At 39.8% G+C, this 27,886-nt stretch overlaps 1 protein-coding gene across 4 annotated transcripts; it reads right to left on the reverse strand.

Annotated features, from left to right (window-relative positions):
* Positions 1-176: 176 nt before the first annotated feature.
* On the reverse strand, positions 177-27,846 carry cherp (calcium homeostasis endoplasmic reticulum protein). Of its 4 annotated transcripts, XM_028588127.1 has the most exons (21): positions 27,640-27,846; positions 26,433-26,505; positions 25,994-26,167; positions 23,125-23,163; positions 21,391-21,557; positions 18,560-18,697; positions 18,311-18,462; positions 17,543-17,654; positions 16,294-16,383; positions 12,766-12,958; positions 12,247-12,410; positions 11,427-11,681; positions 10,441-10,645; positions 8,101-8,342; positions 6,533-6,666; positions 4,864-4,950; positions 3,762-3,908; positions 2,212-2,319; positions 2,018-2,112; positions 1,263-1,448; positions 177-614 (listed from the first exon to the last, which is right to left on the reverse strand). In XM_028588127.1, the coding sequence occupies exons 3-21, from the start codon at positions 26,094-26,096 to the stop codon at positions 577-579; spliced, it is 2,655 nt and encodes an 884-aa protein (XP_028443928.1). In that variant the 5' UTR covers positions 26,097-26,167; positions 26,433-26,505; positions 27,640-27,846; the 3' UTR covers positions 177-576. The 4 variants fall into 4 exon arrangements, with proteins under 4 accessions (XP_028443928.1, XP_028443926.1, XP_028443927.1 ...); XM_028588125.1 differs by lacking the exon at positions 26,433-26,505; XM_028588126.1 differs by lacking the exons at positions 23,125-23,163; positions 26,433-26,505.
* Positions 27,847-27,886: the final 40 nt, after the last annotated feature.

A 27,886-nucleotide genomic window follows, 5' to 3' on the forward strand; every position in this document is an offset into this window, starting at 1 on the left:
CTATGGTTTTTCATTTAAAAACAATTATACTTATCAAACTGATGGAATTAGAAATAAAGGCCTGCCTCTAACAAAAGCCTGCTTCAAATATAAGCCTGGTACCTTCTGCAGTTCAGGTAACTAAAGGCCCCGGTTTTTATTTGAGGAATTACGGTACATTCCAAAATGAGTGTTAATTAAAAAGCGGCAGAACAAAATTCAGCTGAAAAAGATGAAAAAGAATTAATCTGATGCGACTAAGAGGAACTATTCATAGGCCCGTTTGTTAATCAGAGATGTGTTTATTTAGGTTATGTCTCAACAGTGCGTTTCTAGAGATAAAAATGCTGATTTCATATTCACGTCTTTTTGTTTTTCGGGATTTATTTTAATACTACAACAAAATGACAGACTCACATTGCCATAGAATTACTAATTACATGAATAAAAGTATCAAAATAATTTCCCTTTGTGGTCAATAGAGAACATCTATCCATCTATCTATTCTGGATTGAAAACTGACAGTGAAATTCAGATCCTTGGTGGAGGAGGAGGCGACGGGGGAGACGAGGAGTTGTTTGACGCTATTTGATGACATCACTCAGCTGGAGGGGCCTCGGTAGGTTCACGATTGACTGGATCAAGAAAAGAAGATAAGAGTTAAGAATGATTGTTATCTAATCATAATCTAATCTTGTTTCATGAAAAATTACATCAGTTTCAAAAGTATAAAGATAAGGTGCAATCCAATCCTTTATCGCATTCTTACGTTATCAACAGAGAATATGCTTTTGTAAAAATTAAATGCATAGTTCCGGAATATAATTAGAGATGGTCAGATACAATTTTTTGCTTCCTGATACCGATTCCGATCCTGAGTACTGTTCCTCATACCAGTGTGCATATATGTTATTATTTTTAATAACAGCTGTATGCTACTATCCCTGTATGGACAGGATAGGGTTTCTATCATTGATGTACGGTCTGACTCAGGTTAACCATTTTATTTTCCAATTTGACAGTGAGTCATAACGGAAAAAGAACATAAATAAACTACTTTAAAAGTAGATTTTCTTCATGGCTAAGTTACGTGGTATCAGATCTTTCGGATACCAATACCAGCATTTTAGGCAGTATCGGAGGCTTTTCTGATACTGGTATCAGTATCGGAACATCTCTAAATATAATACAACCCCAAAAACGTAATATCCACAAAAAATATATACCGTAATAGAATTTAGTTAAGTTAATTATAAACCCAACATAAAAGTCTGCGTGTGTACCTTCCTCCCGTGCCTTCATACGCGCGACAAAGTTGTAGCTCTTGTTCCTGCGATAGTTCTCGTAAGGGTCGTCCAGTGACACCCCCACACCTTTATACTGGTCCCACTTATCCCTGATGTCTCCTCCTTTGATGGGGTCCTGGATGCCCTGTTCTTTGGCCCCCAAACCACCTGAACCACTCCAGCCTACAGCAGACCGGACAACGCAAGAACAATACAAAGAAAGCTAGAAATCAGTACATGCAGCATTTGGTTCAAGTTCCCAAACAGCCTGTACATTTTACAGTGGAATAAATTACAAACATCTCAAATATTCTTAATGGAAACGATAGGGATGCAGAATATGAGGAACATATCTTATTGTGATTATTTTTGACTGATATTGCGATTGCAATATTATTCACGATGATTCATTTTCATTGAAAAATATTCAAATAAAAAAAAAAAATGTAAATGATTATTGTGTGATCTATGCGAGGATCTGTACCAAACAAAAGAAAGATTTTTTTTCTTTAGTCTGTAGGACACGTTTTGTACAGAAGGCCGGGACGTTTCTGCAGCACCACAATACTTCATTCAGAATGGTTTGACACATAATTTGCCGTTAACAAATATTGCACCCCCTGCGATTTGGATATTGCACTAGTCCATAAAGCGATTTTGATAAAATTGCGAATAATTGTGCAGCCCTATTGGAAGATTGAATAAGCTTACATCTAAATTATGAAATAATGAAGAAAAAATAAAGAGCATACCCATCTTCATCAGCAGCTGATGGCCCTTATTCTCCTCCCCTAGCCTCATATCTGATATTGGTTTGGGGGGAGGGACACCAATCACTGATGTGGAGCTGTAGAGAGCAGATTAGATATGTAATATAATACTACAGAAAGAAACATAAAGGGGTCTTAAGAAAACACGTTATCAAAGAGCAGTGAAGGAGACTCACGGAGGGGAGGAGCTCTGGGATTTGGCGCCATGTTGTCTCTTGGCGGGTGAATGGGAACGGGATCTGGAGCGAGAGCGACTCCGAGAGGACCTGGATCTACTCCTGGACCTAAAGAGAGGTCAAATGGTGAATGGACTGCATTTATTTGGCGCCTTTCTACCTTACGGACAAAGTGCTTTACGATTTTTACACACACACACACACACACACACACACACACACACACACACACACACACACACACACACACACACACACACACACACACACACACACACACACACACACACACACACACACACACACACACACACACACACACACACACACACACACACACACACACACACACACCAAACCTTGTGATTGTTTTTATTTTGTTACTAACAATTTTTAAAGTTTTAATATACAAAACATACAACTCACAACATAAACACATCCCTCCCCTCGTCATCACCACCCAGACAAAAATCATGAAAAGATAAGATAGACACAGTATTCAATATTCAAGACATTCAACAAAAATAGTAACAAAATAGACACAACATAAACCAAATAAACGCATGTATAAATGACCACACCATAAGCCCATCATGCACAAAGCTTCCTAGGAGCCCCCCAGAAAGTTCAGGTACTTTCCCCAATGTTCTAGTATAGACATCTAATCTGGCAAACAGTTCATATGACATCTTTTCAAACGCCGCCACCTTAGCCATCTCACAAGCCCACCCCTATATTGACTATTTTGTCTGGTGGTGCTCTGGCAGAAGTGGCGCGGTTTTTCAACTTTTCAGGTGGATACGTGTTTCTTGACATAGTAAATCTAATAACATTACCAAAATCGTATTAGTTTTTGAGTTATATTACTTTTTAGGGCTTAAATTAATATATTCTTTTTTTGTATGTATTATTGTTTTGAGTTTTTAATTTCTGTTTGCCTTTTCTTATTGTTTATATTTAATGTTGAATATTGTTGCTCTGTACAGCACCTTCTAACCATGGTTTTGAAAAGTGCTTTATAAATAAAGATTATTATTAGGGGTGTATGACACATCGATTCAAAGATCCACGATCCAATATAATCGATGCAAAGAGAACATATCAATACATATTGTCTGCAAGATTTCCCTTTACTTTAGATTCCCGCTTTATATTTATTCAAGAATTCATTCATTTAAATGCCTGGAAGAGCTCAGGTATTAAACTGACAAATCATATTTAGTTTCTTATTGGAGTTGATATAAATGTAACTGTGTAAAATCTTGCATAAATTGGCATATGATATCGTCTCGGATCGACTGCAGGTTCCTGAATTGAATCGAAATCGCACCCTGACAGACTTTAAGATAGCGCAGCAAATATCATATATTTGTCCAAAGGATCAATATAAATATTGTATTGTGATAAAGCTTGTGATTTACAACATTAATAATAATAATAATAATAATAATAATAATAATATTATTATTATTATTATTATTATTATTATTATTATTATTAGCATCATCATCGGTATCATACAGATGTGTGTGTGGTTTGTGTTTGCAGACCTGGAGCGCGAGTAGGAGCGAGAGCGGCTGCGGGAGTGGGAGTGAGACGAGCGGGACCGCGACCTGGAAGACTTTGAGGAGCGAGAGCTGGAGCGAGACGAAGATCGCCCTCTGCTGTGACTCCTGGAGCGACTGCCTCCACGGACACTGCAACCATGAGAGGGGGTGGAACGGAAGAGAGGAAGAGGGAGGGTTACAATTAAAATTGACATAATCAATCGATAACATTTTATTTAAAGTGTAAAATCACAATAAAACATGGTCCCATTGCCCTATAGAATTACAGGAACACTGAAATAGCAGACATTAATTAAAACAGTAATAATAAACAATAAAAAACCAGCAACATAAGAGAATAAGTGAAAAATGTTTGTTAGTGAAGGAAGCAGAAAGGATGGTGTGTTATGGTTGGCTGTAGTATGAGTAGAGGGGAGTTTTCAATCTAGATGTAAAGAGCTCCTCTCAGTGAGCTTCTTTAACATGTAGTGGGAGGCCATTCCACAGACGAGGGGCACGGTAGTAGAACGCTCTATAACCAACTGATTTTGTGTTTACTAGGGGAATGACCAGGAGACCAGAATCAAGGGAGCGGAGAGTGTGTGCCGGTGTATATGGTGTAATAAGCTTAGATAAATAAGGTGGTGGGAGTCCATGCAGGGCCTAATATGTTGAAAGAAGAACCTTAAAAAACAGCTCTAGCTTGCTCTGGGAGCCAGTAAGGAGAGGCCAGAGTTATGTGATCATATTTTCTAGTTTTTGTCAGGCTGCAGTGTTCTGAGCAAGTTAAAGGCCTCTAGTGGCACAATTTGGAAGATCAGAAAAAAAGGACATTGCAGTAATCAAGTCGGGAAGACACAAATGCGTGGATTACAGTTTCAGCATCACGGAGTGATGAGATAATCACGTGAGATAATCGATAATCGAGCAGCCCTAACTTTAACCAGAATGAACACAGAGTGCAATTCAAAAGCTCATTTTGACAGACAATTACGAAGCCCAACCCCTAGCTGTGAACTCGGAATGTGTGTGAAACACGAAGAGACGGAGAAAAAGGCAAAGAGCCAAGAGAGACAAAAGATCAAAATGAAGAGCAAGAGGTTACCTGTTGCGTTTCTCCTGTCCCTTTTTCCGCCTGGCTCTAAACTTGGCCCTGAAGAACTCATAAAGGCCGTTCTGCTCCCAGCCTTCACTGGTGGAGGAACAAACAACAGCCAGCTAAAAGACAATGACCTACAGCAATTTCCATCAGAAGCTAGCAGTACTACATAGATGCTGCTGCAAACTACTGGAAATAATCAGATGATTTCATGGTGATCGTTTGCAAGTAAATGGTACTTTGTTCAAGTATATTTTTCATGTATACTTTTTAAACTACTTTATAATTAGTGTTGCATTGCCAGACCTTCCTCCACAGCGCTGCGGAGGAAGGTCTGGCTAGTCCGCACAGCATTCTGGGAGGGGAAAAAAATGTGCTCTGGTTTATTGGAATTACTTTGCACCAATCACAACCGTCTCGGGCAGCGCTAAGCCCCGGACACAGTGGCGGTGCCTCTGTAAAATATCCTCGAGAAGGAACTTGTTCTGGTGGAACATGTGTATGTTCAAAACTTGTTTTAGTCGTGCAACAGAAAACTCAGGTTGGACAGATAGACTAGCTAGCTGTCTGGATTTACCCTGCAGAGATCTGAGGAGCAGTTAACCATAGTCCTCATAAATCCACCGGAGTTTAGAACGCCAACATAAATAAAGCGGAAGGATACGGACATTGGGCCGAAATGAGGGACATCCGGCGGATCTTTTGGCGGCACCGGCGCAATCCCGGAAATGAATTGTCGATAAAGACTACTTTATAGTTAAATCCTTATAAACAAACAAAAAGCTGAAATAATTCCTATTGAGCATAGCTAATAAAATACTGTATCCTTGCTCTTTTTACTATTAGCAATGTACTTAACATTCTGGTAATGTCAGTAGGCTTCTCACTTTTTAACCTGCCACTGACCATCGCGGTTGCAAGTTTAAAGGTGCTGTAGGTAGGATTGTGAAGATCCAGGATTTAGCCAAAGAATTTGAACGTCGACAACTTCTCAGTCCCTCCCCCCTTTCTGCTAAAGCCCAAACTGTCTCCTAAGCCCCTCGCCCCACAAAGGAGAATGATTGCGTGTGCATGAGCAGTGATTGACACACAGTTAGACACCAACCCCTGGCCCTGATTGGTGCAGGGAGTGGTGGATTTTTACAAATCACACAACAGGCTGTAGGTGGTGCCAGAGGAACCTGATTTTTTTTTTTTTTTTTTTAATCACCTGCTTCATGTAGTTCTACTGGAATATAAGGTCAGTTTCAGCAAATATGACAGAAAGTTAGTTTTATAAGTCTACCTACTGCACCTTTAACTGACAAATGGTGCCTGTGGACTTACTAACTAACTAACATCCATTGCTAAAGATACTTGGAAAAAGGCCAAAATGAAAGTCAGCTGTTATCTGGTTAATTTGGACTTTGCTAGCCAGTGCCTGTACTTAGCAAAAGATCATTTGTTTATTTTACTAAGAAATGTCAATAAGGGATTGGACAGGATTTGGATTTGATAAGCAGATTTCAAAGTGGATTCAAATTGAATACATGTGCTATCAAACCCCAACCCTACATATGACAAGGGGGAAAAGGGTTTCACATTTACCAATGGCAAAATTCTGATGTATTCACAAAACTGCAATTTTAATTTCAGTCAGATTTGTCTTTTAGACCGAGTGGAGGTTTGAGCATACCTGTTCCTGGGCCGATCATGGGATGGCGGGCTGTAGAAAGCTTCCACAGCAGCTAGCAGGCGATCGCTGGGTGGCATGGGAGGGGGAAGCCGGATATCTTTGGGGTCCAGAGGTTTGTAATCACAGTCCTCAAGCTGAGCAATAGACATAACAAGGAGGATCATGAGACATGCAGGTTTTACTGCTGATTTGGATTGGCCTTTATTATTATAATCTATTTGGAAATGTCTACTTGTCGGTTTCCCAAATTGTCTTAAAAATGTTCTGAACATTACTTTTCATTCTGTAAGCCAGTGGTTCCCAACCTTTTTGGTTTCAGGAACCCCCACAGTCCTGTCCGATGAACTCAACCCTTCATCGATTACAAATCTATGTTACAAATGGATACCACTATTCATTATTTAAAAGTGGATATTGTTCATTTTTATCATACAATTGAACTTTCAATATTGTTGTTAGTTTGGTCAGCAATGGTACTACTACTACTACTACTACTAGCAGTAAAGATGAACGTTTCAACGGTTTAGTTATTACTTTTAGCTTTTTTTATCGGGATGTTTTTTGGCAGTTTGCAGATTATCTGTATCGGCGTTTTATTTGCCTAATAACCGATAAAGTTAATGAAATAAAAAGTGGACTACTTTGGCTCGGCTACAGCTCAGTGTCTGTCCATCTGCTTTGGTTTCACTCACTCTGACTTAACGTCCCGCACACAACACCACCTTTGACTTTGGATTATGTTGAAAGTTTCTCATTTATTAAATAATTGCTTAAAGCAGTTTAACAAAGTTTTGTGTTGGAGTTTGTAACATTCCAAAATCTTAATTTTGACTTAAAGATTTAAATTTTTTACTGTAAATGCATATCGGTTCCAAATATCGGTTATATTAACTACTAATAATTGGAATTTACCCTGAAAAATCAGTATAGGTCGATCCCTAGTTTGCTAACTAGTTTTCCCACTCTGACATAACTGCAACATGTGGTGTTCAGGTGTTACGAGCTAAATTAGCACAACTTTTATGCATTTCTTCCACATCTACTGCAGTCAGATTCACGGTGTTAACTCGGGAGGAATCACTTAATTTGGGTAGGCACTTGTAATGACATTTCGAACATGTTAAGAGGCTAAAAGCACGTTTAAAACTTGCCCGGTTTCAGCCTCCTGGGTGCAAACTGTAGCAGGAGGATAACACTGTGTAGGCAATACTGATTGTTTTTCTTGCTACTGACAGCACTCCAAATTTACAAACAATAGAGCTACGCATTGAAATCAACCGGAATTCTTCTTTAATATGTGGATATATTCTTTTAATTAAATGATAATTTCTATTTTTTTTTCAAATTAGTTGAGCTACTATTCAATCCATCTATGTAACCCTTGGCAGCTACGAAATTACCCTTGGTTGGGAATCACTGCTGTAAATCAGTCTTTACCAGTGTTGTTTTTTCCTCTGGTAGGATTCAATCATGACTGCTTTCTTCTGGCAATAAAGTACATTTGTCAGCTGATAACCGTCTAATTTCATGTCATGCCCTTGTCCTCAAATCAGAAGCAGGTGACTTACTTTGACCAGAGGAGCCATTAGACCAGCTGGCAGGTCAAAGTAGGGTACGTTAGGCACCAGACTGGGGTCGTCCTGGACTGGATGCTGCCGATGACGCATGTGGGGGGAATGGCCGTTGAAGCCGTGTGGGGGTGGGCCAAATTCCGGCTGGTGGCCTCCACCCCAGGGAGGATGTTCGGCCCCCATACCTGGGGGAGGGAGCCTCTGACTGGGATGGTGGTGGGGGGGAGGACCTGGTATGTCTGGTAAACAGGGAGGGGGGGGTATTGTTAAAATACACAAGTAAATAGTAATACAGGTGCAAAAACAGGCCCCTTCTTCACAGATGCATTTATAGGACCAGTGTGTAGGATTTAGTGGCATCTAGCAGTGAAGTTGCAGATTAAAAACCAACAGAATGCCCCTTCCTTCACTCCTCCCTTTCCAAGGTGTCCGTGTAGTAGAACCTCTGCTGGCCTTCAGCTAATGTAAAAACTAGGGCTGTCATCAATTAAAATGCAATCGCATGAGTGTCATAGTTGTTTTGGACTTGAGCAAGTTTTTCATGCTCAAGTGGTATTTGAGACTGGACGTAAATAAAGATAAATTTAAATCTTGTGCAGAGAACCACCTGGAAGGGCTTTGAAACTCTACCTGCCACCCAAAAGACCCTTTTATGTATCCATTTCTACTCACAGAGCTTTGCATCTGCTAGCAATCCACTCCCATTCATGGATGTATTAAAAGAAAATTTGGATCAACAAAGAATATGTTTACGGCATTTACTCTCTGACTGGGATGTTTTGGGACCGATTAATAGGATTGCTGTGGACCAAGTACACAAGGGGATATACTGGTAAGTAGGGGTTGGAATCACCAGAGGCTTCTCGATACGATAGCATCACGATACTTATGTAACGATACGATATTATTGCGATTTTAAACATATTGCAATATTCTGCGATATATTGCAATTCTTTAACTTTTTCCCAATTTCAAATGATGTCCCCAAAAGGAAACTTTGTCAACATCTGTTTTATTTAAAAAGATACATTTCTCTGTTTGTTCATCTCACTTCAATTTTATTGCTGCAAAATCAGATTGTCAAGCAGACAAACTGACCAACACATATATAATAAAAGATCGATACTTGGCGTCTGTGTATCGATACAGTATTGCCACAGAAAATATTGCGATACTATGCTGTATCGATTTTTTCCCCCACCCCTACTGGTAAGAGTATATTACGTTTAACCATGTATCCAGCTAATTTAAATAGCTCACCTTATTGTATTGTGTGAACAGTTAACTTCATTTTATATTGTACGTGGCGTTTTCTTTTGCGGGGTGCAAATGTTCCACAAAAACAAGTTCCTTCCCGAGACTATTTTGCAGAGCCACCGTCACTGCGTCCGGAGCTTAGAGTCACCCAAGACGATAGGGATTGGTTTAAGAAATGCAAACAACCTAGATCGTGTTTTGCTCTTATCCCGGAATGTATGTTGAGTTGTAGCCAGGCCTTACTCCACAGTGCTCTGGCAATGTGAGACTAACTGTAAGCTAACGACAACACAATTCCCAATTTCAGGTGATTACCGTATTTTCCCGACTATAAGTCGCTCCGGAGTATAAGTCGGATTCGTCAAAAAAAAAAAAAATTTTTTCTCCATCTGTCAACTACCCAATAGCACAAAGAACAACAGGCTGAATACGGTAGGTGTCCGGTATGTTAGCGTAACACGTTAACAGTTATTGAACTATACAATAGCACACAGAACAACTAGCTACCAGGGCATGGAGCATGGACGTATTAAAAGGCGTGGAGACGTAACTGCACCGTTGACAAGCCCCTCCCGACTCGTTCCTCCATCTTGCTTTCAGCCCGCGATTAGCCAATTAGCTTTCTTTGTTTTCTTCATTGCAGTAAGAGAAACCTTTTCGCCAGTCTCCCTCACAAGTTTCTCCCTCATTTCAAACTTTCTTTCTGCTGCTCGATTAGTTTTCGGCTGCATATTTTACCACCTGCAGTTTGTTATCTCTTTTCTTTCTCAGTTGTCTTTAGGAGGAGCGTTCTAGTTGTCACAAGCCAAGAGCGCCCTCTCGCGGCTGTAGACGGTAATGTTTTAAGTATGATTTAACATGTAAAAACATGTTAAATTATATATATTTTGATATACAAGCACCTGACTATAAGTCGCAGGACCAGCCAAAGTAGGAAAAAAAAGTGCGACTTATAGTCTGGAAAATACGGTATACACTTATGAAAACATAATTATGAATATTATATTCCATGTCTGCCAACAGATCGGCCTGAATTCGACACAATGGTCCTTTAAGTGAAATTACGGCTCAATCACGTACCTCTGCACTCAGCTCCAGGATAATCTCCCTGAGCGTAGTCAAAGCGGTGTGGAGTGTACGGCGGCCGGTCATAGTGGTGTCTGGGGGGGAAGTCGTCCTGCATAAAGCGTGGCGGGAAGCGGCCGAAACTGTGCGGTGGTGGGGGCTGGTTGAAAGGAGGTGGCTGCTGGTGAGGAGGGAAGGGCCCTCTGAAATGGGGAGGTCTCTGTAAAAAGTAAAAAAAGTTGGATACCGTCATTTGTGGAAAACGGAGGCAAAATCATGTACTTGACGCAACAGAAAAATGTTTAAAGTCACATTCAGACTAGGATTGGATTTCAGAGAACACACCAATGGACAGTTTATCAAATCAGGATTAATTTAAAGGCCTTGTTGAATTAAAAACTGTTTTGGTGATGTTTAAGGCAAAAAGCAGATTATTAACAGAAAATATTTTTTTTGGAAAATGAGGACCACAGAAGGAAATTAAATTTTAAACATCACACAACAACTTCAAAGCAAATGTGTATTTCAGTATGTGTTGTCAAACTGTGGAATTCCTTGGATAATGATTTAAAGGGTTATAACTATCTTTCAGTACAAGAAAATGTATAAGGAAAAATAAATTAGACAATATGAAGTTGCCAGATACATTTTCATTTTATTATTATTACTTTTGTTTTGGTCTCTCTCTCTCTTTTTTTCTCTGTAAAATTGACTGTTACCTGACCAACAGTCTCTCTTTCTGTTTGTTGTATCATCTGAGAAAGGGGCTGGTAAAATAAGATTTTTGTCTTCATCCAGCTCCTTTCCGATCATAAATATGTGATGTAATATAGCAAATAATGATGGTTTGACTATAAAATATGTCCGTTTCCATGAGCGGAAATGAAGTGAAAGATAATTACAGATTGTAAATGTAGAGTATACAATGCAACACAATAAAAAAACTGGAAAAAGAAATCACTGCAAAGACAGTCAAAGCACAGTGGATATCTATCACATGCCTGCATGCGTGGAGGAAATGGGGGCTCCCTCTGGCCCCATGGAGGCTGGTCAGGCTGGTTCCCCCATGGTGGCTGCTGGTCATATGAGTTCCAAGATGGAGGGCCTGGGTCAGACCCACCTGGACCACTCCAGGGGCCTCCTTCTCTGGGTGGACCCCCACTCCAGTTTCCTGGGTCCCTCTGGTCATTCCACATCCCCTCATGGCTGTTCCAGGGAGGGCAGGGAGGGGGGGGCTGGTTTGGGTCAAAAGGAGGCTGGAGACAAGAACAAGTCAGAAAGGGCCCTCACACACTCACACTCAAATCACTGTTCTTGTAGTTTAAGCTGTGTCACTCTTCATCACACATCATATACTGGCTGTCGCGCTGGCTGATTTGGAACTTCTAAGCTCTCTGATAAGCACTGGAGCCCTATCTTTGCCAATGTTACCATTTCTAGTTTAGAATAATTTTTTTGGGGTGTTAGGTAGAGTTCCATCATATGCCTCCAGCATAACTGTTGGAAATTATTTTTTAAGTAGATTCTGTAAGCAGAATCCTTCTCCATTTTCAGAAATTGCCCATCTATCTCTTCGGAGAATATATACGCATCTAATATGCTATCTCTCTATTCTTCTCCATCTTAAAAAAAAATATCACTTGCAGCATTAAGTTGTGGCACATGGAACTGAGTGTTGAGACGTGGTCTACTGTGGCTTGGCAGTATCTTATTTGTAGGTTGCTTTGGACACAACACTGAATGAATAAATGTAGGCGATGGATAGCACGGATGAGCCATTGCCTTCCTGTCCCCACACAACTCTCCCACACAGGTCTTTACCGGCTGGTTGGGGTTCCAGGGGCCTATGTGCTGGGGGTCATACCACCCAGGTTTGTTAGAGGGGATATCGGAGGGTCCACTGGGGTTGCTGGGGTCCTGTGGCCTGGATGAGGCTCCATCAAACTCCCCTGGAGGAGGACCCGACATGGGAGGCTTCACATCCCCTGCAAACAACACACACACACAAACCCATTACAACACAAACACACATGTACTTGCCCATTGTGGAACAGATCACAAACCTACACAGCAAAACCTAACAAGACAAGTTGAAAGAAAAAAAAAAAACTTCCACTCATTTCATGAGTAAGAATGAACTGATGTTGTATATTATTTGTATGTTTTTTCTTAAATAAAAGTAAAAAAAATTCAATTCAAGTTTAAAATTGAAGTAGAGTGTGACTGCACTGTATTAATGTACAGCACCTTAACTTTTAGTTTTTGCTGGCATGCAAACTATAAATCTGGCTACATGTATCAGTCTGTGCCTGTGGTTTTGTTAAGTGTGCGTCTTCTCACCAGCTTTTGTGGTCATAGGTGGGGCTTTTTCAGGCTCAGCAGGGGTAGCTAGCGGCGCTACAGGGGCAGGCTGTGGCTGCTGCTTCAGGCTGGAAACAAACTCTTCGTGCTGGGTCTTCAAAGCCTGAATCTGCTGCTGGAAGGCCAGCTGGATCGGCTGCACCGCCGCAGCATACTCCGTTATCAGAGACGCCTGAGAGAGGGCAAAGGGATTTAGATCATCTAAAAATGTAATACAGGGTTATCAGTGAATGAAAACCACCAATCGTTTGATTTTCGGGAAATGGGGTGCAAACACAAGCAAAAACTCCAGCTGAACACATAGTTGGGCGTGACCAGGCACAGCGTGGAAGAGAGCCTGAATACATACGATAGAATACACAGTAAGAGGAATACAATATCAGCGGGTGGAGTCAGCTGTGCGTAACGTATGCCAAATTTTGGAGAGGCGCGAGTGTGATCCTCTGCCATCGAGTTGGTTCTGAGCAGAAGGAAACCCAAGTGAACATGCTCCAATGAAAACATGACTCCGCAGTACTGACACTAACTTTATTCTTATAATTTATCACCTCTCTCCGTTGTGCAGCAAGCTCTGGCCTTCGCTGCCCAGCAGCACCTCTGAGCCTATATTCAATTATGGGTCAAGTCAGGTCTTATACTGATGGGTCGAGTCAAGTCCAGGAATTTATTTAAAGATAATTTCCGTCTCTGGTGCTGGTACAGGTTTGCAAAATAGAATCCTGAGAGACTCCGCTACGGATATTTAAAAAAAAAAAAAAAAACATCCCTTACATCAAAACTTCACAAACACATTCTCTTTATTTGCGAAATATAGGATGGATCATTCTGCAGTGTTACTGATTATGTGGATATGCTTCCAAGCACATGAGCCACACCTGCAAATATTAAACCATGATTGGAAGTGGCATAACTGAAACCGCACTGTAATAAACTTCTTGACGTGACATAAATCAATGTTTGATTCTCCAGAAGGAGGACAGTTTGGACTGCTTCTAATTCAAATTTGATGGAGCACAGGACGCGTCCTGATGACAGCTGCGTTATTCCAGATGATTTTACTAAACTTGGAATCTGTGAGTAATAGCTTTCCAGTCAGAAGTTTAGAAAAACACACAACAGTGATTACTGTTGGAACCTGACCAACCCTGTCACCGTATCTGGAGATCTAAATAAGTAATTCATGACATTGCTACTGCTGCGTCACCCTGTAAAATCACAGACAGCTCCTCTCTCGTATCCGAGACCGTAGATGCGCGTAGACACGCATCATTACTGCGGCTGTGTGATGACTAGGAGGTAATTAATTAACTTCAACATTCCACAGGTTCCAAATTTCTGTAAAACTTCGAGTCACACTAATTCACTTAGGACTTCATGGATGATTTTAGGGCCGAACGATTAATCGTTTTCAAATCAAAATCGAGATGTGAAAGAATGCGATAAGGTAATCGTGAAGGCCGAGATTTATCAAATGTGAATATTTAGTTGAATGTTTGGTGTAACATTTGATTTCAAGTGCTCATACTATGCTCACTTTCAGGTTTATACTTGTATTTAGAGGTTGTACCAAAATAGGTTTATTCAATTCAAATGTTATTTATAGTATTAAATCATAACAAGAGTTATCTCAAGACACTTTACAGATAGAGTAAGTCTAGACCACATGCTAATTTACGAAGACCCAACAATTCCAGCAATTCCCCCAAGAACAAGCATTAAGTGCGACAGTGGATATCTATCTAGTGGTTTAATTTTCAAAAAACACCGTATTTTTGATGTACTGCACATTGCTGCAGCTCCTCTTTTCACCCTGTGTGTTGAGCTCTCTGTTTTAGCTACAGAGTGAGGCATCACACTTCTGTTCCATCTTTGTTGGGAGTCGCACATGCACAGTACCTAGGTAAGGACTACTAGCCAGTCAGTTGCAGAGTATGAGGGCGTGCCATGCTAGCAGCTAGGCGAGAATTATAACGTGTTACAAAGTGACACATGTTTGTCAGAGAAGTAAAGGCTGGACTACAATAATCTATTATCTATATTCTGTTTGGAGCAGTTTGTGAACAGTGTTTTCTGTTGGAGATGGTAAGTCCCTTTGGGGTGGACTTTGGGCTTTTTCACTTTGTAAACCTATACCTTGAACAACAAAGAAAGGGAAAAGGCCAAAAAGCATTTTATGAGCACTTTAACAATTTTTATATTCATCTTTTTTATATTATATTTAGTGTTTTGTCATAAGATATATGCTGGGATAATGCTACATATTACAGATTGTTTACAGAAATGTCCTGTTTTCAGTGGATTTTTCATTCATGATTTATTACCGTATTGATCCGAATATAAGACGACCCTGATTATAAGATGACCCCCCCCTTTCAAGACTCATTTTTGGAAAAATATTTTTTTGAAGACCAAATCTTGTTTTCATAAAGAACATAATTTTATTTGAAAATAATTCTAATAAAATCACATTGAATAAAACAAGGTAGGCTATTGTTTTTACCATCTTTAAAATAAAAAAAAATAATTTTCAATATCTTTTTAGATGAAAGTGTCACATTTAAAGTAAGGGTAAATATTTCCAGGGCCTTCAGCTGAATGCCAATTTCTTGGAAGCGAAGGCTTTGAGGACCACGGTAAGAATTTTCCCAGGCTGTTTGTATTTTTTAGACGGTGTATCATCTCCATGACAACGCCTCGTTGTACTTCTGTCTAACTTCCGACTTTTAGGCTTTTTTGTAGCTGGATATATCATATCATTCTAAATATGAATGTGGATAACGTTAGTGATAGCGAGATGCTTGCTACAGTTAAATTTGTAGTGATGAATCGGCAAAAACACGTTTTATATTTCTCTGATTCAGAGATATATGGCTTGACCATATAATGTTACCATGCTTTCGGGCGGTCGTTGGCTCCGTCTAAAACTCTTCCATTTCAAACAGCTGTTTGTAACATTAAAATAAAATGGATTATGGATAATTTAATTTCTATAGTTTATAGCTGACTTTACCAGCTGACTTCTCTATTGGCTGTTGAAACAGGAGACGTCCCTTACGTTCTAACAGCTGAAGGGATAGACCCCAAATATAAGATGACCCCACTTTTTGAGACGTATTTCTAAGAAAAAAAACCCTGTCTTATATTCGGACCAATACGGTACTTTATTTAACATGATGGTAGATGGTGGAAGACGTAGATGCTGCTGTTGAACACATAGGTGCATTTGTTCAATGTTCCATGCTTATTAAAAGAAAAACACTTATTGCTGGCAATCCCTGCATACGAATATAGAGCAGTTTTGATGGTGTCTCACATTATAATGCTCCATGACACGTTTGATCTGTTACATAGTGAATATTGAAATCGCAATATCTGGCTTTTCCAAATCCATGTCCATGTTTTTTTCCAAATCGTTTAGACCTGGATGATGTTGGTAAAAAGTATTTTTATACACATATCAAGCTTAAAGAAAATACTGGCAGGAACGCAGAGTCTTATTTCACTCACTTGGTACTGGCCGAGCCCCAGTGCTGGATTCTGGAGCTGCTGAATGGTTTCCTCATCAAAGTACCCGTTCTTCTCCCACAGCTGCAACAACTGGAAAGGAGGGGGATGGAATAATCAGAGAAAATTAACTTCAGACTTTAACATTTTTCACCAAAAAGAGGTACAGATTATTTGTAGCTTTCCAATTCGATAAATTAAAAGCATAACAAGCAAGAAGTGCTGAGGGACCTTATTTGTCTAAGCTGTACTATAAGCTATTTATGTATTATGTAAATATGTTTCTATAAAAAAATAGAGTTAGACTGCAGCATTGTTTGCTAATATACAGCCTGTGATTGACACAGTCCAATAAAAACAAGATACACTCAAGTCAGCGCAACCAACATGATGGTATTCATTACACTATATACCACATTAACTATAACGAGCCCTAAAACTGAACTCACTCAAATTAATGGCTGATTCTCATTTATGAGAATGTTCTATTGTAATTATTCTGGGTTAAATGGTAGTATGAGTATGAATGAGTAGTGTCCCATGATGTTAACATTACTACCAGGAATAAAATACTCCAGTAATCTGTAGGAAGTTACCCCTATTTTCCACCGTGTGCGTCTGCGCTGTGTTCTGTAGGCGCTGCGGTCCCCCCCACCCCCAGCAGTCGCTGCGGTCCCCCCCCCCAGCAGTCGCTGCCATTCAAATCAATGCTTGATATTTCACCAGAGTGTCGCGGCGCGTCCCAGAAACGTGCGTGAAGCGGCTCTCCGCTACGCTAAAGATAAGCGGCAGGTCTATTTTCACGCGAGCCGTGGGGCGTTAAGACAGCCGGGCAAGGAAGTGAAACAGCGAGAGTATCCAGTCAATTTACCAAAAGATCCCCACCCCCAAAATATCGTTTAGGTCTCCTTTACAACACCACGGACGATGAGAGATTCATCTTGGAGGTAGAAAAACATAATACGACATCACAGATCTTTTTTTTTTTTTTTTTTAAGGACATAACCAGAAAAGAGAAGACATGGAGTTAAACTTTAGGAGTGCTTGGAGTGGAAGGTAGATACTAGCTTAATAAACACGGGAATGCTGGTGAAGTAGTCGGGCAGCAAGACGCTCTGCTCCTGAGACGCTCCCGGTGTGGTATGGCACGTGGCGGAGGACGGAAGAAAACCGGAACGCAGCACACACGCGCCCAGTGGAAAATCGGAGTTAAAGATGTACACAAAAATGGACACATAGTCCATGTGTTTACCCTGGTGATCTTCTGCTGCTTCTCTTCCTCTACAGCCAGAAAGCTGGTGCAGTAGATGGGAACCACAACCTTCTGCAGCGCTGCCAACAAATCCTTCTGCTGCTTCCGCTGGCTGGGAGGACACATTTAAACACGTTATAAAAAAGGAATATACTGAAATACTGAAACCTGCTCAAACAATTTTATTCTCACTAAATGGCGTGGCTTGTGGCAGAATGATCCTCCGGCCACATGAATAAAGTGTCCCTGAGCAAGACACTGAATACCAAGTTGCTCCCCGGACAGTGTATGTATAGCTGTCTACTGCTCTTAATACTAGGTAATAATAGCTATGTGTGTTAGCTTAACTTACAAACATATAGGTAGCCTAGAACTGACATTTGGATATTTGACTTGGTAACAAAATGCTTTCTGCAAACATAAAGTCAGACATAACTTTAGCTTTAGCTTCCCATTCTCCCTGCTGATTTCTCATGTCTGTATCCACCTTTGTCTTCATAAAAGCTCAGTTATTCAGGTTGGCAGCTTTTAAAAACTTAAGTCATGGGTTATTTACACTTTTGGTAGTAAATATATCACCACACAGCAGCTTTTAGGAATTTTTCTGTTGTTTGCTTTGCAAACAAAATTGACGAGGAGAGCGCAGAGTTGTTTTCCCCTCCGGTGGGGGTGGCTGTCAGAGTATGACGCGATGCGCTCTGTCTATATAAGGAGATGTAGGAGTCAAGGGATCGACATGTGTTTATTCATGTATTTAGGTTTGTGTACCAGTGATGGAGAACGTCATTGGTTAAATAGATGAGATGGAGGCGGAGCTCAAAGTGTGCTCCATCAGCAATGATGCGGTTGCGAAGATGTGATGTCATCAGTTCACAGTGAAGTGGAGACTTGGCGTTGTTGAACATCCAGTTCTTACCGCCCTGACAAGAGGACAAACAAATTAGTGAGATATAAATCTTTTTTTCAAACAGGCATAAGCGTCCCCAAAAAAATACATCTCCATTATGGCAGGCTTACAGAGATGGCGTCTTTGGTGCAGGTGTCTATAATGGGCTGCAGGAGGTTGTCAAACTCTGTGATGTCCAACTGAGTTTCCAGCAGCAGTTTTTGGGTCTGCTGCTCCATAGCCAGAGATATGGCTGCAGTCACTTGTTCCTACATTGAGAAAGACAGAAAAAAGCATCAGAAAAGGCTATCAACCATCTTCTTGCTTCCTGCTTTCTTACAGTGCAGACGCTTTGCTGCTTGCTCCTGCCTCTGCTTGCATATTTCTGCTGATAATCTTTTCCTCTGTGAGAAACTATGAGCAGCGGCTCCTGGATACTTATAAATCACTGGACTATACATTTTTGTAGACAGAGAAGGCCATCATCATATTTCAACATTTTTATGACCTCTTCAGTACTGCGAGAGCGTGGCCTACCAATAGCACAATCCTGTCCTACAGTGACTGGAAACGTAGAGAAACAGGAGTGCTGTGGAACGGGTAATAAATCAACAAGTGGTAGTCCTCCCTGGAACTATCTTATCCTATGAGTAAATCATTTTCCTGGGAAATAGGAGGATGAGTAACGGGCTGGGCACAGCGCCTTGAGATTTGGGATATGACCGGCTGGCCTGCATTATCATCCAGGCAGAGCTTCAACCCCTGTACTTAGTAGGACACAGCCGTGGACAGCTGCGAAAAGGAGAATTAGCAACAAAATGCCTCCCAAACAAACAGATTTGCTCCACTGCTGCAGGACCCTGGATCTCCGTCTGATGACCTAGATTACGTGTCATCGTCACACAGCAGCGTAAGGACAGAGAGCAATTCAAAAAGTAAAAAGCTACAGGGAAAGCTAACGACTAGGCCTCAAACTCTGATTGTGGGTGACTGTAAGATATGTAAAAAGCATGTTCAGTAAAAACACCAAAATCAGCTCTCTAAACGCGGAGGTGTTTATCAGTGGCCCTCTACCGCCAGTCAGAAGAGGAGTTGAGAGATTCAGTAGACTGTTGGCACTGAACACATGGCTTTCAACTGCATGTACCGTCCATTCTCTGCATTCATTGATGATTTTAACTTTTTCTGGGACCGCAGACATCTTTTTAAGGCAGATGGATTTTTCCTTAACAAGCCAGGAGTAAAGCTGTTCGCTTCGAAAACATTTTACACTTTCTGCGCCACACATCTGCGCCCTCGGCCAAGGACACGAGACAAGAGGAATGAGCACGTCAAAAATGAGCAGTTATAGGCGGATATCAAACCTTCCATTTTTAAGTAAAAACATTGAAAAATATTTTTTTTCAACAACTCAACATTTTGGCACTAAACAACAGTTTTAATGACTTCTAGTCGGGTTTTCGACCACACCACAGCACTGAGACGGCTCTTGTTATAGTCTTTAATGACATCTACATAAACACAGATAGCGGCAAAACTTCAGTCTTAGTATTACTTGATCTCAGTGCTGCATTTGACACGGTCGATCATGACATATTACTAGAGTCATTGGAAAACTGGGTTGGACTTTCTGGCACAGTACTAAACTGGTTTGAATCCTACTTAAAGAATAGGGACTAACTACTACTATAGATAATTATGCATCTGAGCATACAAATATGACGTGCAGAGTTCCCCAAGGCTCCATTCTGGGGCTTTTTCTGTTTAACATCTACATGCTTTCCCTGGCTCAGATTATGGAAAACAAACTAAATTGCCATAGTAATGCGGACGACACACAAATTTACATAACCTTATCGCCAGGGGACTATAGTCCAATACAAAAACTGAGTAAGTGCAACAAATTAACGACTGGATGTGCCAGAAGTTTCTTAAATTAAATGAAGAAAAAACTGAGGTGGTTGTTTTTGGAGCAAAAGATGAATGCTTAAAAGTGAGCGCTCAGCTTCAAACAACAATGTTAAAAACAACAGACAAAGCCAGAAATCATGGTGTAGTCATGGAGTCAGACCTGAATTTCTACAGCCACATTAAGACAATTACAAAGGTATTATCACCTTAAGAATATATCAAGGGTTAAAGAACTTATGTCTCAGCAGGATTTGGAAATACTTGTCCATGCTTTTATCTTCAGTAGACTTGACTACTGTAACGGTGTCTTTACAAATCTCCCTAAAAAATTAATCAGACAGCTGCAGCTGATGCAGAACGCTTCTGCTCGAGTCCTCACTAAGACCAAGAAAGTGGATCACATCACTCCAGTTCAGAAGTCTTTGCACTGGCTTCCTGTCCCTCAAATAATTGATTTAAAAACACTTTTGCTGGTTTATTAATCACTAAACGGTTTAGGGCCAGAATACATTTCTTATCTGCTGCTACACTATGACCCACCCAGACCTCTCAGGTCATCTGGGACAGGTCTGCTTTCTGTTCCCAGAGTCAGAACTACACAGGGGGAAGCAGCGCTCAGTTTTTACCCTCCACATATCTGGAAAAAAACTCCCAGAAAACTGCAGCTACGCCGTAACTCTGTTCTTTTAAAACAAGGCTAAAGACCTTTCTTTTTTATTCTGCCTTTCTTTAAATAATTGTTAATTTGTTATACTGAGCTGCAACTTTTATTTTCGTATTTTATCTGTTTTTAATGTTTTACTTTTTTTTTAACTGCTCTTTAATGTTTTATGTAAAGCACTTTGAATTGCCCTGTGACTGAAATGTGCTATACAAATAAAGCTTCCTTGCCTTCTTCAGCCTGTCAATGTTCTCATAAGTGTAACAGGAAGGAAACAAAATAGTATGAGTTGTTGACAAAAGTTGCATTGCTCTTTAGTAGCCAAAGACAAAAAAGGATGAATAAATCATCTCCTGTGCCAGATATATTAATTTCTCTCTTGCTCTGTACCTGTCTGAGTGTGTGCATATGCTGCTCCTGCTGCTGCAGATTCCATAGGCTCTGTTGGATGAGCTCATCCATAGAGGGCGCGGCAGGCGGAGGAATCGGAGGCGGAGCAATCATCGGCATCGATGGAGGGATATCAACCGCGTCTTTGGCGCCCGGGTTGTACATTTCTGCAAAGAGAGCAGCAGAAAAAGAGCGGGGAAATATGAACATTCGAAGTCTGGAGGTTTAGCAAAGCTTTGATTTTGAGGCTGAGGTTAGGAGGGTTGATGCTGCGCCACTGCTGACGTGATGTAGATGTCCAAAGAGAAAGTTTCTGTCCATAAATCATATACAAGGCAAACATAGCATGGTTTGTTTACACAAAAGTATTTAAATCAAAAGGGATCTCAAAAGATAAAGCAGATAAAACATGTCAAGTACAAAGCAGAAGAGTGAACAAAATTGGAAAGACATGCAATCAACACTAACCCCCCTCCCAACCACCCTCTGACTACAGAAACAACTGCAGAAAGGAAACATGTTAGCACCTCAGAAAACTAGAGACTATCTTGCCAAATTGGACCGGGGGCGTAAAGTGAGGATCCCTTTCCTACCACCTACTTCTGACGCTCTTGCTCAGACCACACTAGGGCTGCACAATATATCGGGTTTTTTTGTTTATTTTTTAATTGTCATTGTGGTATCAACTAGCGCAATATACACATCGCAAAAGCAGCTACATATCTCGAAAAACACTGACATTTTTTGTGTTAGTTGAAAGAAAATAGCAGTTCAAAACTGCACTTTAAAATGTAATCCATTCTTTTTTAAGTGGTGCCTATTATATTCCATTCAGTGTTCAATTTGCTCAATAAAAGAATGTTGGAAATTGTTTCATTCATTTTAAATTCAACAACCATATTTTAGCAGAACACTGATAGCAGCAGAAATTGAGAACTGAGTACACTTTAGTATTGGTTTATTTATGGCAAGTAATATCCTTATCGCAATATTCAACAACGCTATCGCATATTTTCCTCATATCGTGCAGCCCTAGACCACACCCACAAATCGGCCTTCATTTTGATCTCAACTACACACCAGTAATGTTTCGTGACTGCATCTTGCACGGTTATCGGGCAAATATAACTATTCTATGTTCGACAGAATCCTTGAAGTCTACAACTAAGGCAGCAAGTCAAAAATCTTCTGAGCTGATAAATATTGGGCTCATCAAAGGAATCATTAAATCAACCATGTAAAAAGTATCAATTTGTAATCTTTAGTTTAATCTGATTTATTAAGGTCAGGGTTATGCAAGCTGATAAAACATGCCCCACTGCCCTCAGTTAAACGCCTGATTTTAGGCCACTAGTTTGACATCAATGTGGCACAGCAGTAACAAGAGTGAAAAGGTGGTAATGTAAACTTTATAGGGACTCAAATTTTTAACCAAGAACTAAGATCATTATTCAGATACTATTGTTCTGAACACAACACTTGAATTGTGGGTGAAATCATGCTGCCTTTGCACTTCATTCACCCTGAATCGTGACAACACAGTAAACAATACAGCACAAACTCAAAGAAAAAAACAACAAAAAAAAACATACTAACAAAAAATGCAACTGAAAACAAACCAAAAAAGCTTTCAAGCACAAATGTGATAATGTCCATCAAAAATGTGCAACAACAAAATGTCACGGTTCAACTGGAATTTTTAATTTGTCGACCAATCTGGTTCCAAATAAATACCTTCAGATTTATACTCCTCCCCATCTTGGGTAGAGGGATCTAAGTGGAGAAAAGCAAACTTTAATGCATTTCAGTGGTATTACATGACTGACAGAACTCCATGCAACCCTGCACAACACTTTGCTATTATTACCAGGCTGTTGATAATCTGATTACCATACAGTGACCAGAAAACAATGTAGGCCGTGTAAGAAGCTCTGACTTTCACAAATTAAGTCTTAACATGAATCTAACATTTTATCAACAAATAAAAATCCCCACTGATGATAGGCTTACTGGCCTATAGGTAAGGTAATCACTTAGATATCTATCCCCAGATACAGTCCATCCTAAGGATTCACTGTGCCACATGTATGTTTTAACATAAAAATATGATTTTTAAAATCATGCCAACAATTATTAGGCTATTTTAATAGCTTAGTATTCTATTAAAAAAAAAAAAAGGTACATTGTACAAACGTACAGGGTTTTAGGCTGCCCTGTACGTTATTGTAGGCCCAGTTTAATATGCAACTTAATTTCATACAACATATATAGTAGGGGGTCCCTGCTCCTTCTCTCTTTCAGTGAAGGGATCCTTGGCCTAAACAACGTTGAAGACCCCTGCTTTAGAAGGCTCAACCTGTTCCCCATTCCCAAATGGGATCGTCTACAGAAGATTCCCCATAGTAAAATGTAATGGATGCAGTCTTCATCACTTGTGAAATCAACTTTCCAGGTTCATCAACTAAAACGTTGCCCTCAAACTGCCAACGAATCGGCAAACAGCAGTAAACTACTATCTGCAGCACACTTCTATGATTTAAGACTTCTATGTTTATAGTCAAAACTAACATTTCTCACGCATGGACAACTGTCAACCAGCGTACCATATTTATTGGAAGAATGTTCAAAGATTATTGAACGGATTAATCGATTATCAAAATAGTTGCCGATTAATTTAATAGTTGACAACTGATCAATTCATCTTTGCAGCTCTTTATCATGCTTCCACTATTTACATCTTTAAGTAGTATTTTTACATGCCATTTAAAAGATTTAACTCGCTGTATTAGTTATTTACATATTTAGTTATACATTTGACTCATCAGATATGATGAGGTAATCAACAACTTTGTGCATTAGTGTGTCTAGTGTCCACACCACACCTGGCTGAACACATGGTTGGGCTCATTAACACAGCAGTGCATTACAATGCAGATGTTGCACCGACTTCATGAGTTTTTTAATTTAACTGATATTTTCTGCTTTTGCACTTTCAACAAACAGTCCTTAGTTATGAAGATGTTCGCATCTCACATACAGTCCTCCTCAGCAGACAAGAATCCTATCAGCTCTGGCTGCTTGCATCTATCATGACGGACACGCACACACACCTCATTCAGGTGCAGAGAGAATATAGGATACAAATGACCAAATAAAGCACATGTCAAATGCTGAAGAAAAAATCTAACAACAGCTAACAATTCAGTCTCCACTACAAGGCCACAAAGGAGGAGTCAGAGTTCATATCACCAAGCCATGCTGCTCAGTTTTCAAGAGGTATAGGATATTAAATTGGGGAAGAGGGTTCTTGTTTAGGGCTGGGCATTACGATATAAATACAGCTGTACAATATACCTGACATATCAAAGTACTTATTATTTTCCATTAAGCAGTTTTTACAAGAGCTGTGCTAAACTTTTTATGTATCGGCAAGGTGTGGGATCTGCAAAAAGGGAGGGCGAGTGGCCTATGAGGTGGCAGGTGTGAAATGATAATCAAACTGTAGCAGGCGGTTGAGATGCTCTTGTAAACTATCATTTTGACAGTGTCTGTTTCTCACAGCATTAAGTGTTGGCAATGACAGAATAGTACCTTTTCCACTTGAATTCAGCCACAATAAGCCATGCGAAATGTGTTTTTTAGTCTGTACTTTTCAGGACGCTGTTAGTACACCTGGTATTTTGCTTGTACAGCGCTGATGGTTTGGGTTTCCCATACACCCAGAGATAATAAAGGACATGGACATGTTAAATAGTAGATATAAATGGTATGTCAATATCTCTGACAGTTGACAAATTTGTCCTATTGATATTTCCCACCACTAATAAGAACCATGCCTAAATACAATCAACTATAAAATTGAGAACAATCTGATTTGAATAATGAAAAATCTTCAATTAAGAAATATCTGCTGGCATTGAATGTCAACTATAGGTACTTTAGTGCTAAAGACACAATTTAAGGTTGCATACCCAGCCCTACTCGTTTCAAATAAAGAGCAAATTCCATGTTCTATACAGTGCAGCACTGGTGATCTCCACGTGGCTTTGTTGTGAAAACGTGGCCTAGAAGATGGAGGCAGCTTGTGGTTGTACTGCTACTCTACTGTAGAACACAGCTGACATGGCAGGATACATTAAGTTCTACCCTGTGCTATAAGTAAGCACAATAAAGTAGGTAAGTGTGAGTATGTACAGCATTTGCTTGATGGGCTTTGAATGCCTAAAAACACAAAAGATAAATCCACTCCTAAACAGAATACACATTATTAATATGATGTTGGTGAGTTCAATCAAAAATAGTTATTCTGTCTCTATATGGATGCACAAGGTGTTCCAATTGGTTATGTACATTAAATACAAGATGACATGCTTTAATTTAATAAAAATTAATTACATGTTGATGACTTATTGGCCTGTAAAATTGCAAAAAGCTGCATATCAGTTAATTTTGTTTCTTATTTTCATTCATTTCATTAGGGACTCTATAGCACAGGGAAAGACCTAATTACCTTGAATACCAAATCAACTGAACATTACAACATCATACAAATATTTATGTGCAAATTCCGGTTAAATGGTGGACTGTTCCTTTAACTACATACGCTGCTGTTGCTCTATAGCAAGCTTGCACTTGTAGTAGCTGAAGTAGTCTCCCCCAAAGAGGAAGGAGAACTTAGGGTTGTCCTTCTGTTTCTCCATTGTCATCTTTTCAAACTCTGGCCCGTTCCGAGCGACAAACTGGGCCAGCTTGTCAATAACATTCTTCAGTTCTTGATCTGCACCAGAAAGAGAAAAAGAGGAAACAAATACAGTCAGAGCTGAGGCAGCTGGTGGTCTACCTAAAACTGGTGGCAAACAAAAGGTATTCAAAATTACCATAACTTGTGCTATTCTGACATTTTTAGAACATTTATACTGACTTGGCCACAGTCTTTGCCCTCATGTGTTATCATTATATTCCAGTTACAGAGCTAAGCAGTTTTTTTCTGAAAGACAAATATCCTTTGATCTTTGAAAGAACAATGGTTTACCTAAATTTACCTCTGTTTTGTAGGTGTTTCCAGAATCCTCAAAGACTTTTGTACCAATCTGAATGAAAGAAGAATCCCATCTACTGCAAGATAAACAAAAAGTATTGACTCCGTTTCCCATTCAGGAGCCTCTTGCATAGTGGAATACGTCCTTGCTCTTTTTTCATACACTAGATCAATATAAAACATACAATGGTGTATGAAAATCTACAACAATGTGACGCAACGTCAATATTCACAACTATAATTATTATTATGTTTAAATTTGGGTTCATGTTGTTCAAATTGAGCAGGGAAATATATCACTTGAGGAAACACGGTTACAATTTGGGAAACTGTTTGAAAAACCTGTTACTCTGCAGTAGACAGTATTTTTTTTTTTCTCCATCCAGATGGTTAGAAGAGTCTTTGAGAATCCTGGAAATGCCTTTAAAACAGTCAGTGATAAGTGTAGTTAAACTTCTGTTGTTTTTCAAGATTGCTGTCTGGGTCTTTCAGAAGAGGCACGAATGAGGGCTTATTCTAATTAGCATTGTCAGTGGATCTTGTGCCTTTTCAGTTAACTTTAAAAACCCACATTCTTGCTAAAGACACACATAATCAACTGTGTGTACACGCATCAACGAATTTATATAAAATACATATAACGATGGCCTGATTTTTTTTTATTTACAGACATAGCTAGCTAGTAGTGGAGTAGCCTTAGGAGAGGGATCCTAATCCTTAAATTGTCTACACTGGAAATCGATGTTAACGTTAACGTTACAAATGACATTTTTACATTAGCTTGGTTACTTGACTAACGTTTAAACTAAAAAGGGAAAAAGCTAATTGCAAACTTGGACGAAAAATAAATAACTTTAGCCGTGAAAGGAAGCCAACTTAATAATATTTGTAACAACTAGTTAGCTAACGTTACCTAGCTAGCTACTTAACGCTAACATGAACTGTCAACGTTACAAAACTATTCTATTATTATTATTATTATTATTATTATTATTATTATTATTATAACCATTTTTGTTCACACAGCTTAACACTGGTGCAACGGTGTACGCAAACACCTGATGTAGCTACTGATGTTACAATCTGTGGCCGAAATACTAAATGCAGCGGTGATTCATTGTGTTGAGCAGTAGCGCCAGGTAGCATGATGCTAGCTAACGTTGAATGACAATAATACAACGCTGCAGCGCAAGGTTAACGATATTGCTTACCTTCGGGGGGATTTGGGATATCCATGTTTGGCTTCAGTTACAGCGAACCCGCTGCACTTTAATAAATAGTCCAGATATCAGTCAACTTGTTTTAGGTGTCACTAAATTCACAAAATTGCCCCTGGAACGTACACCGGAAGTACTATACTATTACACAGCACAGAAACTGCGCCACGTATTGTCTACAGCGCCACGTGGAGTTTAGTGGAGAACATTCTTCCACAGCAAGCCAGTCTTTTTTTTTCGC

The sequence above is a fragment of the Perca flavescens genome, chromosome 9, assembly GCF_004354835.1.
Source record: "Perca flavescens isolate YP-PL-M2 chromosome 9, PFLA_1.0, whole genome shotgun sequence".
Lineage (NCBI taxonomy): Eukaryota > Metazoa > Chordata > Actinopteri > Perciformes > Percidae > Perca > Perca flavescens.